Genomic DNA, 13,496 nt, shown 5'->3' on the forward strand with positions numbered 1-13,496 from the left:
TTCTTTGAATTTTGAGTGGTGTTATTATTGGAAACGAACAAAATGCATGAAAAGCAAATGATCGTATATGCCTTTAACGACTAGGAGGGTAGGGGGTAAAACCTAGCTCCTAACTTTGAAAGGTAATTTGGAAAAGGTTTCGTTGGAAATACGTCCAGCGTGTTTATACTCACAGTCATGGTAATAACTCGCGTGCCGATGCCTGCTGAGTCCGATACGCCGATAAAGTACGCCGTCTTCCCAAATGTAGGCACGTTGTCGTTGATGTCCACCAGGTCTATGACAACTTCTACTACATTGGAATCTGAAATAAAATTATAAAATATTAAAAAATATCTCCACAATTTTTTTTTTTTTTTGGCCATGAGTGAAACGGTATTGATATAAAGTATGAGGCAAAGCTGGAGGCAAGTCGTAGTTTTGAAAATGGGAGTCAGGTTGGCACAGTGGTACTTTCCTCGCCTTCCACCGCTGTGACATGGGTTCAATTCCTGCCTGGGGCAAGATGTGGATTAGGTTTTCCGTCCCTACCTGATTCCGTGGGTTTTAACGAGAATATTTTCTTCTGGGGTTTTGCTCCCACCTCTAAAACTGTAATTTCTTCTGATTGTCTTCTCTCTACAGGTTTCGTCAGGCTTGCGAGCTACAGTGCCTAGAGTGCTTCTGAGGATCCTTGGTTACATTACAAGAATTAGATAATAAATAATAAAAACTTATCATTTTGTCGTCTTTTTCTACCATTGTGACATGTGACGGCAAATATGTGGATTGGGTTTCATTCCCTGCCTGATTCCGGGTGTTTTCCCTAATATTCTGGGGTTTTCCTCCCACCTCTAAAACTGCCATTACTTCTTATTGTCTTCTCTCTACAGGTTTCGTCAGGCTTGCGAGCTACAGTGCCTAGGGCACTTTTGAGGAATCCTTGTTCATTACAAAAACCAACTAATAATAAAAGAAATAGCAATAACTTACCAGTTTGTCGTCTCTTTCTACCATTTCCCCCTGAAGTAGTAGCTTCCACCACGTTGGCTTGCACCATCAGTGAATAACTACTGATGTTCTCTCGGTCAAGAACCTGCAACGTTTTGATTGTGCCAACGTTGTTCAGCGACACCAACTCAAACTTTCCTGTTTGCAGAAAGAGGTTTATAACAGAAAAGAAAGAAGTGTTGTGTGTGTTTTGTTTGTGGGAAGTGTGGCCTAGTGGCCAGGGTTTGTGACTCATGATCAGAGGGTCACGGGTTCGAATTCAGCTGCTGGTCATATGTGTTGAGATCAAGCTACATGAGTCGTTTGTCGGGAATTTTTATTTGGAGATACAGGCCAAAATAGGGCCTATTCATCACATCACATCTCTTGGTTTTCCAACTTCCATAATCTTTGAACTAAAGATGGTATCAGCATGCAGTTTTCACAGCAGTAATGCTGAGATTGTGCTCTTTTCAAATCTGTAATAAAAAAAAAAATGACCAGGGTCGACAAACGACTCATGTAGCTTGATCGCATCACATATGTTGTGTTCTTTGGCAAGCCACTTTATCATCACTTGCCTCTCTCCACCCAGGAGTATAAATGAGTACCGCATTAGCTGGGGAGCTTACGCAAGGCTTCAGAAGTCTCAAAGCGTTTCACAATTATTCCCCCTATTCATCAGGCCGTGAGACCAGTTTTCTGCAGCAGCTCGAGATCATCGCAATCTGGTCTCTACCTTCACAGGTACCCATTTATACTCCTGGGTGGAGAGAGGCAATTGTAGTAAAGTGTCTTGCCCAAGAACACAAGCACCATGTACACACACTTACCATCAGGATCGCCGGCGATGATGTCATACTCAATCTGATCGCCCTGATTGGCCGAGGCCTGAAGCTCAACGACGTTTGTCCCCGGCGGCTCCTCCTCTTTGAGGTCATCGACCCTGTGATGCATAATGAATATTCATGAAAAATGATGCATAATTCAGTCACAGTCATTCAAATGATCACTGTTTACAAATAAATTGGCAAGGATGAAAGTTTGGACGTAGTTCTTACATGTAGACGGATTGCGGGAACACCGGCCTCTCCATCCGGACTAGGATGACAAGAGAAGCCGTCCGGCTCCGGGACGGATTACCGTTGTCATAGGCAACAATGGTCAGCTGTAAACAAAAAAAAAGATTTTAATTTAAAGGGAAAATACAACATTTGCAAATATCAAAAAATAAAACTACCAAATCATTTTGAAATACCTTGCTGGACTGTTAGTGAATATGACAGTGTAAAGCATCCTGTAAAATCATGGCACCTGGTATACTGTCATTTTCAAGAAAAGTGGTATTTTTGTATCAATTTCCAACGCTGATCGGCCGATCAGTGTTGGAAAAAACTGGGTTTTTTTTCAAATACTGGCCCCAATTGACCATCGCACTTGTTTGCAATCGATTACAAACCTATGAACGGGTACGAGCCAGCTAGACTGGTTCCCTGACCTTACAATTCCCCAATGTATGTAAACTGCTCTGTTTCTTCTTATATGGAGTCAGGGAACCACACTACAGGAAAATGATTGTTTTTCTTGGTTTTTATAGCATTTTCGAACCCAAAACCTCAAAAAAGTCAGTGTAACTATATTTGCTATATATTTCCAACCCCCCAATTCCATTGTTAAGATTTTTCTGCACGATTTCCTTTTACCCACTAACACCCCCCCCCCCCCCCCACAGCTGCACAGATCTGCCACATTTGTTATAGCGTTCTACTGTACCATGTGACGAGCTCTCGTCCAATCAAGCAACCAAATCTTACATTGTGCTCATCCGGAGCATTTTGGAGGCTGGTCTTGGTGACAACCGTGCCCTCTGATGGGTCGGGAATGGTGAAGTAAACACTGGCTGGCGTCAGGCTGTAGAACACCTGACTGTTAGTGGTGTTCTGAAAAAGAGAAACGAAAAATCTGAATGATTGAATAAAATTCATATGCTTACTGCTATATGCTAAGGCTGTAACGTGTTGCTCTTTGATAGGATGTAATTTGCAGCGGGGTGACGTAAATTCAAGGTTTTTTTGTTTCCCTTCACCGACGTATTTTTATAAGCACTGTATACTCAGTGTTGTCCGAGAGTTCACGAGGAGAAATTTCACGAAGCTTACTTAGGCCAAAAAAAAATAAGTCTCCGGTTTCTGGTATGCGCGCGCGTCGCCGTAGCCATGCACGTCGGCAAAATGAAAAAGTTTTTTTTCAATGAAAGATGATGTCTCAAAACCGCCAAACTCACTGGTTTAACTGGAATCCTGCTGCTGCACAATTTTAACGTGTTTTTGGATTGGGTTATGGTCGACAATAAGCTTTATGTGGCCTCTCTGGACTCCCATATATTTGCACTAAGTTTAGTCGGGCACCATTTGCAGTCATCAGCCGACATTTGAAGCAAAAAAATCAGGTAAAAAAAAAAAAAAAAAAAGCCGCGTCGCCGCACCACTTTTTGGGCAAGCTCCATACCAGAAACCGGAGACTTTTTTTTTATTGGCCTTAAGTGTGGGACTTGAACCCACGACCTCCTGCTTGCTAGTGCAGAGTCTTACCACTCGACCATCGTGCTTGCCAGGGTCGGCTGGCTGGTTCGAATCTGATATACCAGCCGGTACCGCCACCAATCACTATTTGTACGATGGAAATTTGCAGAAAGATGTACAAGTTAACTTCAATACTCAAATAATTTGAATGAGCTTGCAATTTTTTTTCTCGCATTCCCGCAGACAACACTAAGTATACAGTGTTTATGAAAATTCTCTCAGTGAAGGGCAGAACCTTTAAGGGTGTGTTCGTTTAGCTCACCCGGGTCAACACAGGTAAAGGCAGACGGGTCAACATAACAGCCGAGCTAATCAAACGCTCAACCGAGGGCCATCACGATCCTCACGTGACGCCCTTAGCCGTGGCCGTAGCCACTGACAAAACGCCCGTTTCGGATTGGGTCTTAGTTTGAGATTTGCTGCTTTTTAATCGATTGCATTAAACTCAAAACAGTTGGGCAGAAATTACAGCCTCAAAATTTGCATTGAACTCAATAAACGATTACCTTTAGACTTCAAATAAATCCAACTTTTAAGTCCACTTGAGATTTCCGCTGTCCGGCCGCCATATTTGTCAGTTTCTAGGGAATGAACAACCCATGCATGACGTACTTCCACCAGTGACTCTGCTCCACGAGCAGGGTCTGTGGAGGCTGACCCGGGTGAGCCCCGAGAATGACCTCAGAGCTCATCGAACGGCACGGGGCTGACCCGTGTCGACCCGGGTGAGCTAAACAAACGCACCCTAAGATTAGATCTTACTTCTTACTTCATCTCTGCACAAAAAAATTCCATCAGACAAATTTACGAATGGGTTAAAGGGTTTTCAGAGGCAGGCTCCATTGTCACTTACTGGAAAATCGCCGTCAATTGCTCGGATGCCGCTGGCCGCGATGGTTCCCAAATCGGCTGTCCTGAGAACAGCGCCCTTGTAGGAGTTCATTGCGAAGACTGGATCATGGTCGTTCTCATCCTAATGTGGGAAAAATGCAAACATTTGGTAAAAGTGGGAAGCAACCAAAACAATTTGTGTATTGATCTAAGAAGCTAGAATTATATGTCTCAGTCACCAATATTGCGTGAAGAAAGATAACAATAACAGAGGCTGAGTTAAAGATCCTTTGCAAATGATGTCATTGCTTGTGCACTGAAAAGGAACATGACCTCACTATACTGCATATCTCCACAATCCATCCATCACAAGTCCTTGAATGTCCTCACATGTTCAGGAAAGTCCTTACAAGTCCTCACATGTGAGGACCTGTGTACAAGTCCTCACATGTGAGGACCTGTGAGGACCTGTGAGGACCTGCGAGGACTTGTGAGGACTTGCGAGGACTTGCGAGGACTTGCGAGGACTTGCGAGGACTTGAGAGGACTTGAGAGGACTTGTGAGGACTTGTGAGGACTTGTGAGGACTTGTTAGGACTTGCGATGACTTGCAAGGACTTGAGAGGACTTGAGAGGACTTGTGAGGACTTGTGAGGACTTGTGAGGACTTGTTAGGACTTGTGATGACTTGTGAGGACATGTGAGGACTTGCGAAGACTTGCGAGGACTTGAGAGGACTTGTTAGGACCTGTGATGACTTGAGAGGACTTGAGCGGACTTGTAAGGACTTGTGAGGACTTGTGAGGACTTGTTAGGACCTGTGATGACTTGAGAGGACTTGAGCGGACTTGTGAGGACTTGTGAGGACTTGTGAGGACTTGTTAGGACTTGTGAGGACTTGTGAGGACATGCAAGGACTTGTGAGGACTTGTGAGGAATTAGGAGGACATGTGAGCCTTTGTGGGGACTTTTGAGGTCTAGTGAGGACTTACTCCAAAGCAACACGTACTGCTAAACACAATCTCTTTATTTCCAAAATGTCAAACTTACAAGAACGTTGACTGTCACGGTAGTGGTGGCGTTTGTTGCCTCGTCGTTCTCCGTGTCTCGTACCGTCACCTCTAACGTGTAAGATTGCATCTTCTCGTAGTCCAGTTCCTTCAAGAGGGACATGTTTCCCGTCTCTGGGACGATACTGAAGATTTGCGTGTCGCCCGAGGTGATGAGGTACTCCAGGACTGCTGTCTCGTCACGGTCAAGGGCCTGGTGAAAAAGGAAATTGAGAAAACATGAGCATGAGCTAAAAGACAATGACACTTATACGAGCAAGTTGGGCGAGGACCCTTATTAATCGACTAGTGGTTGATTTGTGGCATAGCTTATGTCTGTGCACTAATAGCGACATAATTATATACCAACATTTGTGGGGGCCTGGTAGGGTAAGAGAAACATATGTTATGGGTCATTAAAGTTGGGAAAAATTTGTACACAACTCTATGGGAATGTTTCTCATAATTATTATTATCATCTACAATTCAGATCTTGAATAGCATATTTGATTTATAAAATATAATGACCCCTACAGAGTAGTACATTCACCTGAAGGATGAGAAAGTCCTCAGCAAGGTAGTTCTCCACGACATCGGTGGAGTACTGGCTGCGTTCGAACACCGGCCCGTTGTCGTTCACGTCCTGAACCACAACCACAACTTGCAGCGCGGTGCTGCGCGGCGACGCCGCCTGGTCCGTCGCGATGACTTCCAACTCGTAACGATCTTTCTGTTCCCTGTCCAGGGCAACGATTGTGTAGATTGAGCCGTTGTCTGCGTCGATACGGAAGGTATCGGAAACGAGACTGTACTGGATCTCGGAGTTTGGAGTGTCTGGTTCATCTATGTCATACGCCTGAATTTGGAAAGGAAAAGAGGTTTTTATTGAACAAATGTAATTTAATTGAATATTAATTAATTTTACTTTTCAGTTGTACATTTGGATATCCAAGGCTGCGTCATATAATTAAGATTTCACAAGTCAAATCACAGGTCAAATCACAAGACAACAAGACAATCACAAGACAACCTTAAGTCAATCACAAGTCAATCACAAGTCAATCACAAGTCAATCACAAGTCAATCACAAGTCCATCACAAGTCAATCACAAGTCAATCACGAGTCAATCACAAGTCAATCACAAGTCCTCACAAGTCAATCACAAGTCAAATCACAAGACAATCACAAGTCAAATAACAAGTCATATCACAAGACAATCACAAGTCAAATAACAAGTCTATCACAAGTCAATCACAAGTCTAATCACAACACAATCACAAGACAATCACAACTCAATCACAAATCCATCACAAGTCAAATCACAAGACAATCACAATTCAATCACAAGTCAAATCACAAGTCTATCACAAGTCAGTCACAAGTCAATCACAAGTCAAATCACAAGACAATCACAAATCCATCACAAGTCAAATCACAAGACAATCACAATTCAATCACAAGTCAAATCACAAGACAATCACAAGTCAGTCACAAGACAAATCACAAGTCAATCACAAGTCAATCACAAGTCAAATCACAAGTCAAATCACAAGTAAATCACAAGTCAAATGACAAGTCAATCACAAGTCAAATCACAAGTCAGTCACAAGACAATCACAAGTCAGTCACAAGTCAATCACAAGACAATCATAGTCAATCACAAGTCAACGACTAAGTGACAACTTGTAACTGACTTGATTACAAATCTGCAACTTTAGAAGGGCTTGGCATACTTCGAAGAAAAAAATCTGCAATTTCTTACCATAACTTGACCGACAAACTCATCCCTCAAGCCCTCCAACACTAAGAAATTTGTCGGCAATGATGAGTTGAATACAGGGTTGTTATCGTTGACGTCCAATATGGTAATCAGCAAGGTGCAAGTAGAACTCTGCAGATAGAATGCACATCAGAAAGATTTAGATAAAGAACCCTAAATAAATGCTGTGCAAAGCAGTACTGTAATAACAAAGTACGCAGCCCTATATGTTGGATCTCTGGATTGCAACGGGCTCCGTGCACAAGTACCCCCTCAACGGTAAGAAAGGGAGAGTTGGGGGAGACCACTGGGAGAGACATTCCAACGCATTACTACGGACGTGTGACGCTCATATGAAGATGCTTTCGCTTTGTGCACATTCAGAATAAAAGAAGTTGTGCGCACTTCACACCCTGCTCTCGAATGCGGTATAAAAAACACCTCTCATTGCGCATGGAGCCCATCGACCTTACTGTCTTGTCAATCAAACAGTGGGCACTGACCAATCGGAACATGACGTTAGTCAGGTGACCGAGGTAGCTCAGTCAAACGTAGTCTGTGAGGAATGTACACTAACTAAAGGGGATTGGGGCCAAATCCAAAACGGGCCAAATCCAGAATTGGCCAAATCCAAAACGGACCGAATCCACAATGGGCTAAATCTAATATGAGCCAAATCTTATACGGGCCAAATCCAATGTTGGACAAACCCAATACGGACTAAATCCAAAACGGGCCAAATCCAGAACAGGCCCCGTTTTTTTTTTTTTTTTTTTGCAGCATTCATCGTATGTTAACCAATCACATCACACACCCTAGCATGAATGTTTATCGCGCTGTGTAGATGGTAGACACAATAGGTTCTCGAAGCGTTTTCCCGTCAATTAAACCTATCCCAACCAACAAGAACATTCCGCCAAATCCAAAACGGGCCAAATCCAGAATTGGCCAAATCCAAAACGGACCAAATCCACAATGGATAAATCCATTATGAGCCAAATCTTATGCGGGCCAAGAAATCCAATATTGGCCAAATCCAATATGGACTAAATCCAAAACGGGCCAAATCCAGAACAGGCCGGGTTTTTTTTTTTTTTTTTGCAGCATTCATGGTATGTTAACCAGTCACATCACGCACCCTAGCATGAATATTTATCACGCTGTGTGTATGGTAGACACAATAGGTTCTCGTAGCGTTTTCCAGTCAATTAAACCTATCCCAACTAACAAAAACATTCCGTGAAAATGGACATATCGTTTCGGTTTGCGGAAACACCATGTGGTAATAACTACTGCTTAGAAGATATTTAGATCTGAAAAGAACTTGTCCTGCTTATTATCAACTTTGGCTAAGTAGTTTTTTTGTTCTGATATGAACAGTCCTGCTTTAAGTTCTAAAAGAACTTGTCTTTGGTCTCAACGTTTCGACTAGCCTGCTCTAGTCATCGTCAGGATACTGAATGGACATAGGTTCAAACCACAGATCTTGCGATCCATAGTTCATTCCCCTATCCTCTAGGCCACTGTGGCAGCTCCACGAAAGCCGTTCTTTGAAATGCTTTAATGTACATGCATGACCGAGTGACAACAAGGATGTGACGACATTGTTATTTTCTTATAAATATACATCGAACTAGCTGAATAATCATGTCCATTGAAGATAATAATAATAATAATAATAATAATAATAATGAAAATTTATATAGCGCCGGTATCCACTGCTTGCGGCGCTCATGGCGCTGCACTGCACAACAACCAGAAAACAATAAGAATAAAGAAGCACCTGGTTGACTCAACCCTCTACACGTCAAGATGTATCGTCACGCTAGCAAGACGGCATCATCAAGCAAACAGGTAGAAACCAAAGTCAACCAAATGCTTCCCTATGCAGGTAGGATTTTAAACTGTTCTTGAATGTGCCAAGTGAATTTGAAAGTCTAACAGTTCCAGGTAGGGAATTCCAAAGTCTTGGTGCAGCAGTTTGAAAGCTTCTCTCCCCCCATCGATGATTAGCCATGTTTTCCTTAAGGAGTTTTTGTTGTGAGGATCGTAAGCCCCGATGCCCCGGGGCATAGAGCTGGACAAGTTTTCTTAAGTATGCTGGAGCGTCACCTTGTAAGGTCTTGAAGATGATGAGCTGCAGTTAAAAGAAACACTGCTCACAGGCCCTACTGAAAGCTTTGATAGCATCAACAGGATTTTTTTGACAATGAGCTAGAAGGACAATTTAATAAAAATCAGAACAACAAAAGCAATGGCTACTCACGAGTGAGCCGTCGCTGGCCTGTATCGTGAGCTCATAGCTCGGTACGTCCTCTCGGTTGAGGGTGCCAACAACTTTGACCTCACCACTGGAATAAAAAAAAAAAAATCACGTTAACAAAAAAACTTGAAACAGATTAACGTAACCGACAAAATTTAAACGATCTCAAATTAAATCAAGATTTCTTTTGGTTATACTATTTTGGAAAAACATTTAACACTTGAAGCAGCTTTTGCTAAATAATATTTTTTTCTATGATTCAAATTATATCAACCAAGTCAGGTACTGTAAATTTAAAAGAAAAATGTTATAAAATATCAAAAATATTCCCTTCAAAATTGTTAATTTTCTTTGGAAGAAAATGCAGTTTCTGTTTTCTCCTACGTACCTTGTGGAGTCAACCGTGAAGACATTGTCAATGTTTCCAGCTGTGATGTTGTAGTATACAGTGTCCTCTTCGTCCTGGTCTGTAGCCTGGCAAAATTACGCCAAAATGTTGACTTATTAAAGGTGTCGTTCCAAGCGCAATATAATCTTCAACGTTCAAGTCTTTGAAGACAATTTAGACACAACTTTTTTTTATTTTGGGCAAGGCTTCATTGTAATCTCTATTACGTGAAAGTGGCTGTTTCTGATTGCGTGAAAGTTTTAGCTCAGTGGAAACTAAAAATGTAAAAAAAAGCTGAGAAAACATTTGCCCAGGCCCCCCCCCCCCCTTGACGACTGGCCTGGGTCACTCCCAACAATTCAGACAACAACACTGCAGAATCCAATCATTCCAAAACACTCTCTTCCCAAGCGTCATATGCCTGCAAAACGTACTACCCGCCTCAGTCGTGTCCGCCTCATCACTGGAGGCCTTCCAGAACTGCCTGAGCCCATTGTCCCGCGTTAATTCCGCCCCGTTGTTTTTTACTCGCACTTTTGTCATAAGTTGACCAACAAGATACGAGGGAGACGGATGCGACTGCCAGGGCACTGCCTGCGACACCCAGAGCTGCCTGCCAGCAAAGTCATCATCTGGGAACCAACTCATGGGAGGATGAATCGTGGTTGCCGTACAAAATCACGGTGAAGACCCTGATGGAGGACAGTGGCGCCGCGACTGCAGATGATCTTGAGACACTGATGATGGAACAGGACGTGGGGCGTGTCCGTCATCGTGCCCGACACAAGTAGTAAAACTGCAGTCGACCAATGATGATGATGATTGCCATCACCTTTTCTGGATTTATCTTTTCATGAAATTTTGTTCCCGCATTGCACCCTTCGCACGGTATCCAGTATCATAATCCTCGGGAGATCTAGCTCCTAAGAGGGCTGTACTTTCTTGGAAGAGGAGGAATAATTTTCACAGGGTATTTGGTATCATCCCTATCTTCAGTTTGAGATATATTTTTCTCATGAAAATCAGTAGGCCTGTTCCCCATTTTTACCGATTTTCCTTATGGTTATAAGTAAGATTTGAGGCTTTGCATGGTGGAGATACTAAATAATGACGTTCCGGTCAGTATGCTCTGACCGTCTTAAGACGGTCAGGGCATACTGACCAGAACGTCGAGTTTATATCTCTGGTTCTTTTCAGAACCATTCACTAATGGTTATATGTGTGGTCGTTGATAAGAACCATTGCTTCAGACCCTGAACCGTTTCAAACCATACGTTTATAACTGCTCCACTATCATCCCCTTAACCAAAACAAGACACATGTAGGCCTACAGTGTTAGCAGTTAACTGTGGAATCTCTTACCACGACGGTTGTCACAAATGCCCCCACGGGCAGACCCTCGCTAGCCGACGCCTCGTAGACGGACTGCTCGAAGCTCGGCGCGTGGCTGACGTTGGCCGGCACAACGGTTATCTCAATGTACACTACCTCAGACCTGGGATAGAAACGGCACAAAAACAGGTTTACGTTTTGGATGGAAAATGGCGTAACTTCATGTGTGCTGCAATATTTGGCGTAAGTTTTCACACACTTTGCAGCATTTTAGTTACAACAAATTTTACAAAATCTCACAGTTGGTAAGTCCATAGCCTGCGCAAAAAAGGCGGATACAAGACACTCACAGCTTTGTGTTTGAATTCAATAGACAGGATGCTGCCACCATTTCAGTCATGTTCCCTGTATCTAATAACAGTACTGAATGATGAAGTCTTTGTGCAAAAAGGAACCAGACTACCTACTCTTCCTTCCAGCCTCGCTTTGGTTACATTGATTTGAATGGGAAAAAAATCAAGATGGCCGCTACGTGATAATTTTCCATTGTTCTTTTACACATTTGTATACCACTACTCACGAGAGGATATTCCATACCATAGCTAAAGGGGTGTTTAAAAAAAAATGAAGTAAAAGTGCTCAACAAAATCGTTGGAAATGTATAATTTTTAACTTGTGTCGCTTTTTTGACTCAAAGGTATTTGTAAATGGGAGTACAAGTACATTTAATAACCTATCAGGGGAATGCGCGCTGATAACCGACTTCAGCCGAACTGGCCAATCATTATTTATCCCCTTATTGTTAAAGAAGTCACATGACTGTCTATGCTGTGGAATCGTGGTGGATTGTCGCGTCGTGGGTGGCATGAGCATGGTTGCGATTATTTTACGTCGGGATGCCGCTTGTTTCAAGAGAATCACACAATTTCTCAGTTCTGTGACCTGCAGGGTTCTCCCCACGTACAAACGTGCGTATCGGCCCGATACGCTGGAATTGCGGCCCGATACGCCGACAAAAATGCCGATCACATTTTTCAGCCCCCGATACGCACAATATAATTATTATACAAGCCATTCAAATGCACAACATAATCGTTTCATACACCATTATTTCATCTTGACATGCAAAATCTTGACAAAAATCCCGCATTTCTGATGCATGCGTGATCAAAATGCACACGATGACGGGTCTTTCGCGTCAACCGCCAGCTATATATTAGCGCATACAGCACGGTACACTGGTTCCCTTCGCGTGCTAACAGTATCAATGCTATGATGAAGGACCGGAACCAGTGACTACTGCCTCGTGCGTGCATACATGATGATGATGTCGGCCGAAGTTGGATCGTAAAAACACCAAACAAACATCGATGGAGAAAGAGAATTTCTGCAAATTAATTCACAGAACGTGATCTTTATTTTCTGTGTATGTATTTTCCATTAAAATGACGAGATTGCAAAGCTCGAACTTGTGGCGAAACATCGTAGTGTGCTTCTTAGAAGCAGTAGGGCCGTACACAGTGCAGTAATGCACACTGATACTGCGCGATGTACGGCCGGCCAGACTGAATGTTGGCAGTGCCAGGGGCCGTGATCGATGTACGTTAAGCATAGTGGAATCAACCTCCTCAAATATATTTTTAATTAGGTGAGGCAAGTTTTAATCACTTCTGATGGTCAGTCTTGATAATTTTCGTGGTGCAAAGGAAAATAATCCAGGCACAAAACTACATGATTCCTTGTTCAATATGCTCCATTCAATCATGTGTTTTTATTCCTCCATGATTCAATCAGCAGCCCAAAAAAATGGCGAAATAATTTTTCCGACCTACCGACGCTATTTTGAAAGCCATGTAGTCGGAAGCAAAAGTGATTTTTTTCTTCACCTTAATTTCTTAATTTGAAACTTGCTTGTAAATATAATCCATACTTTCTAGATCAAGAAGGTTTAACACAGGTTTTGAAATGTTGATTTTTTTTTTTAAGTTAAAAACGTTGATATTTTTTTTCTCTAATTACAAAAAATATCACAAGATCTCCTCTAAATTTTAAGGAAAAATCTTCCTTAAAGACTCCCCAGATTTGCTCTAAAATGCACCAGAGAGCCTCTAAAGTTCAAAATTTTTCGGGGCCCTTAAGCAGGCCCCGAACCCCACGCCGTGGCTTCGCAGGTTGGTGAATCACAACAAAACTTCCCCCACAGGTTTGAAACAATCCTGGGGAGAACCCTGACCTGAGTATTATTTTTCTGCTTGATGCCGACGGCTCTGTCGTGGCGCAAGCAAATTGCGGGTCGACCTGAGGCCGGCTTTAGTATGTCGG

General features: G+C 42.7%; 1 protein-coding gene across 10 annotated transcripts in view; it reads right to left on the reverse strand.

Annotated features, from left to right (window-relative positions):
- Positions 1-13,496, reverse strand: part of LOC119731169 (protocadherin-15-like) — a 93,785-nt gene that overhangs the window by 25,487 nt on the left and 54,802 nt on the right. For all 10 annotated transcript variants that reach the window (XM_038204228.1, XM_038204227.1, XM_038204226.1 and 7 more), the window contains 12 exons: positions 11,205-11,337; positions 9,843-9,928; positions 9,458-9,542; positions 7,195-7,323; positions 5,982-6,287; positions 5,433-5,645; positions 4,405-4,524; positions 2,784-2,909; positions 2,031-2,137; positions 1,803-1,915; positions 973-1,128; positions 174-304 (listed from right to left, as the gene is read on the reverse strand). In XM_038204228.1, the coding sequence (XP_038060156.1) occupies positions 174-304; positions 973-1,128; positions 1,803-1,915; positions 2,031-2,137; positions 2,784-2,909; positions 4,405-4,524; positions 5,433-5,645; positions 5,982-6,287; positions 7,195-7,323; positions 9,458-9,542; positions 9,843-9,928; positions 11,205-11,337 (1,705 nt within the window). The remainder of the gene's footprint in view (positions 1-173; positions 305-972; positions 1,129-1,802; positions 1,916-2,030; positions 2,138-2,783; positions 2,910-4,404; positions 4,525-5,432; positions 5,646-5,981; positions 6,288-7,194; positions 7,324-9,457; positions 9,543-9,842; positions 9,929-11,204; positions 11,338-13,496) is intronic.

The sequence above is a fragment of the Patiria miniata genome, unplaced genomic scaffold (genome assembly GCF_015706575.1).
Source record: "Patiria miniata isolate m_02_andy unplaced genomic scaffold, ASM1570657v1 HiC_scaffold_23, whole genome shotgun sequence".
Classification (NCBI taxonomy): Eukaryota; Metazoa; Echinodermata; class Asteroidea; order Valvatida; family Asterinidae; genus Patiria; species Patiria miniata.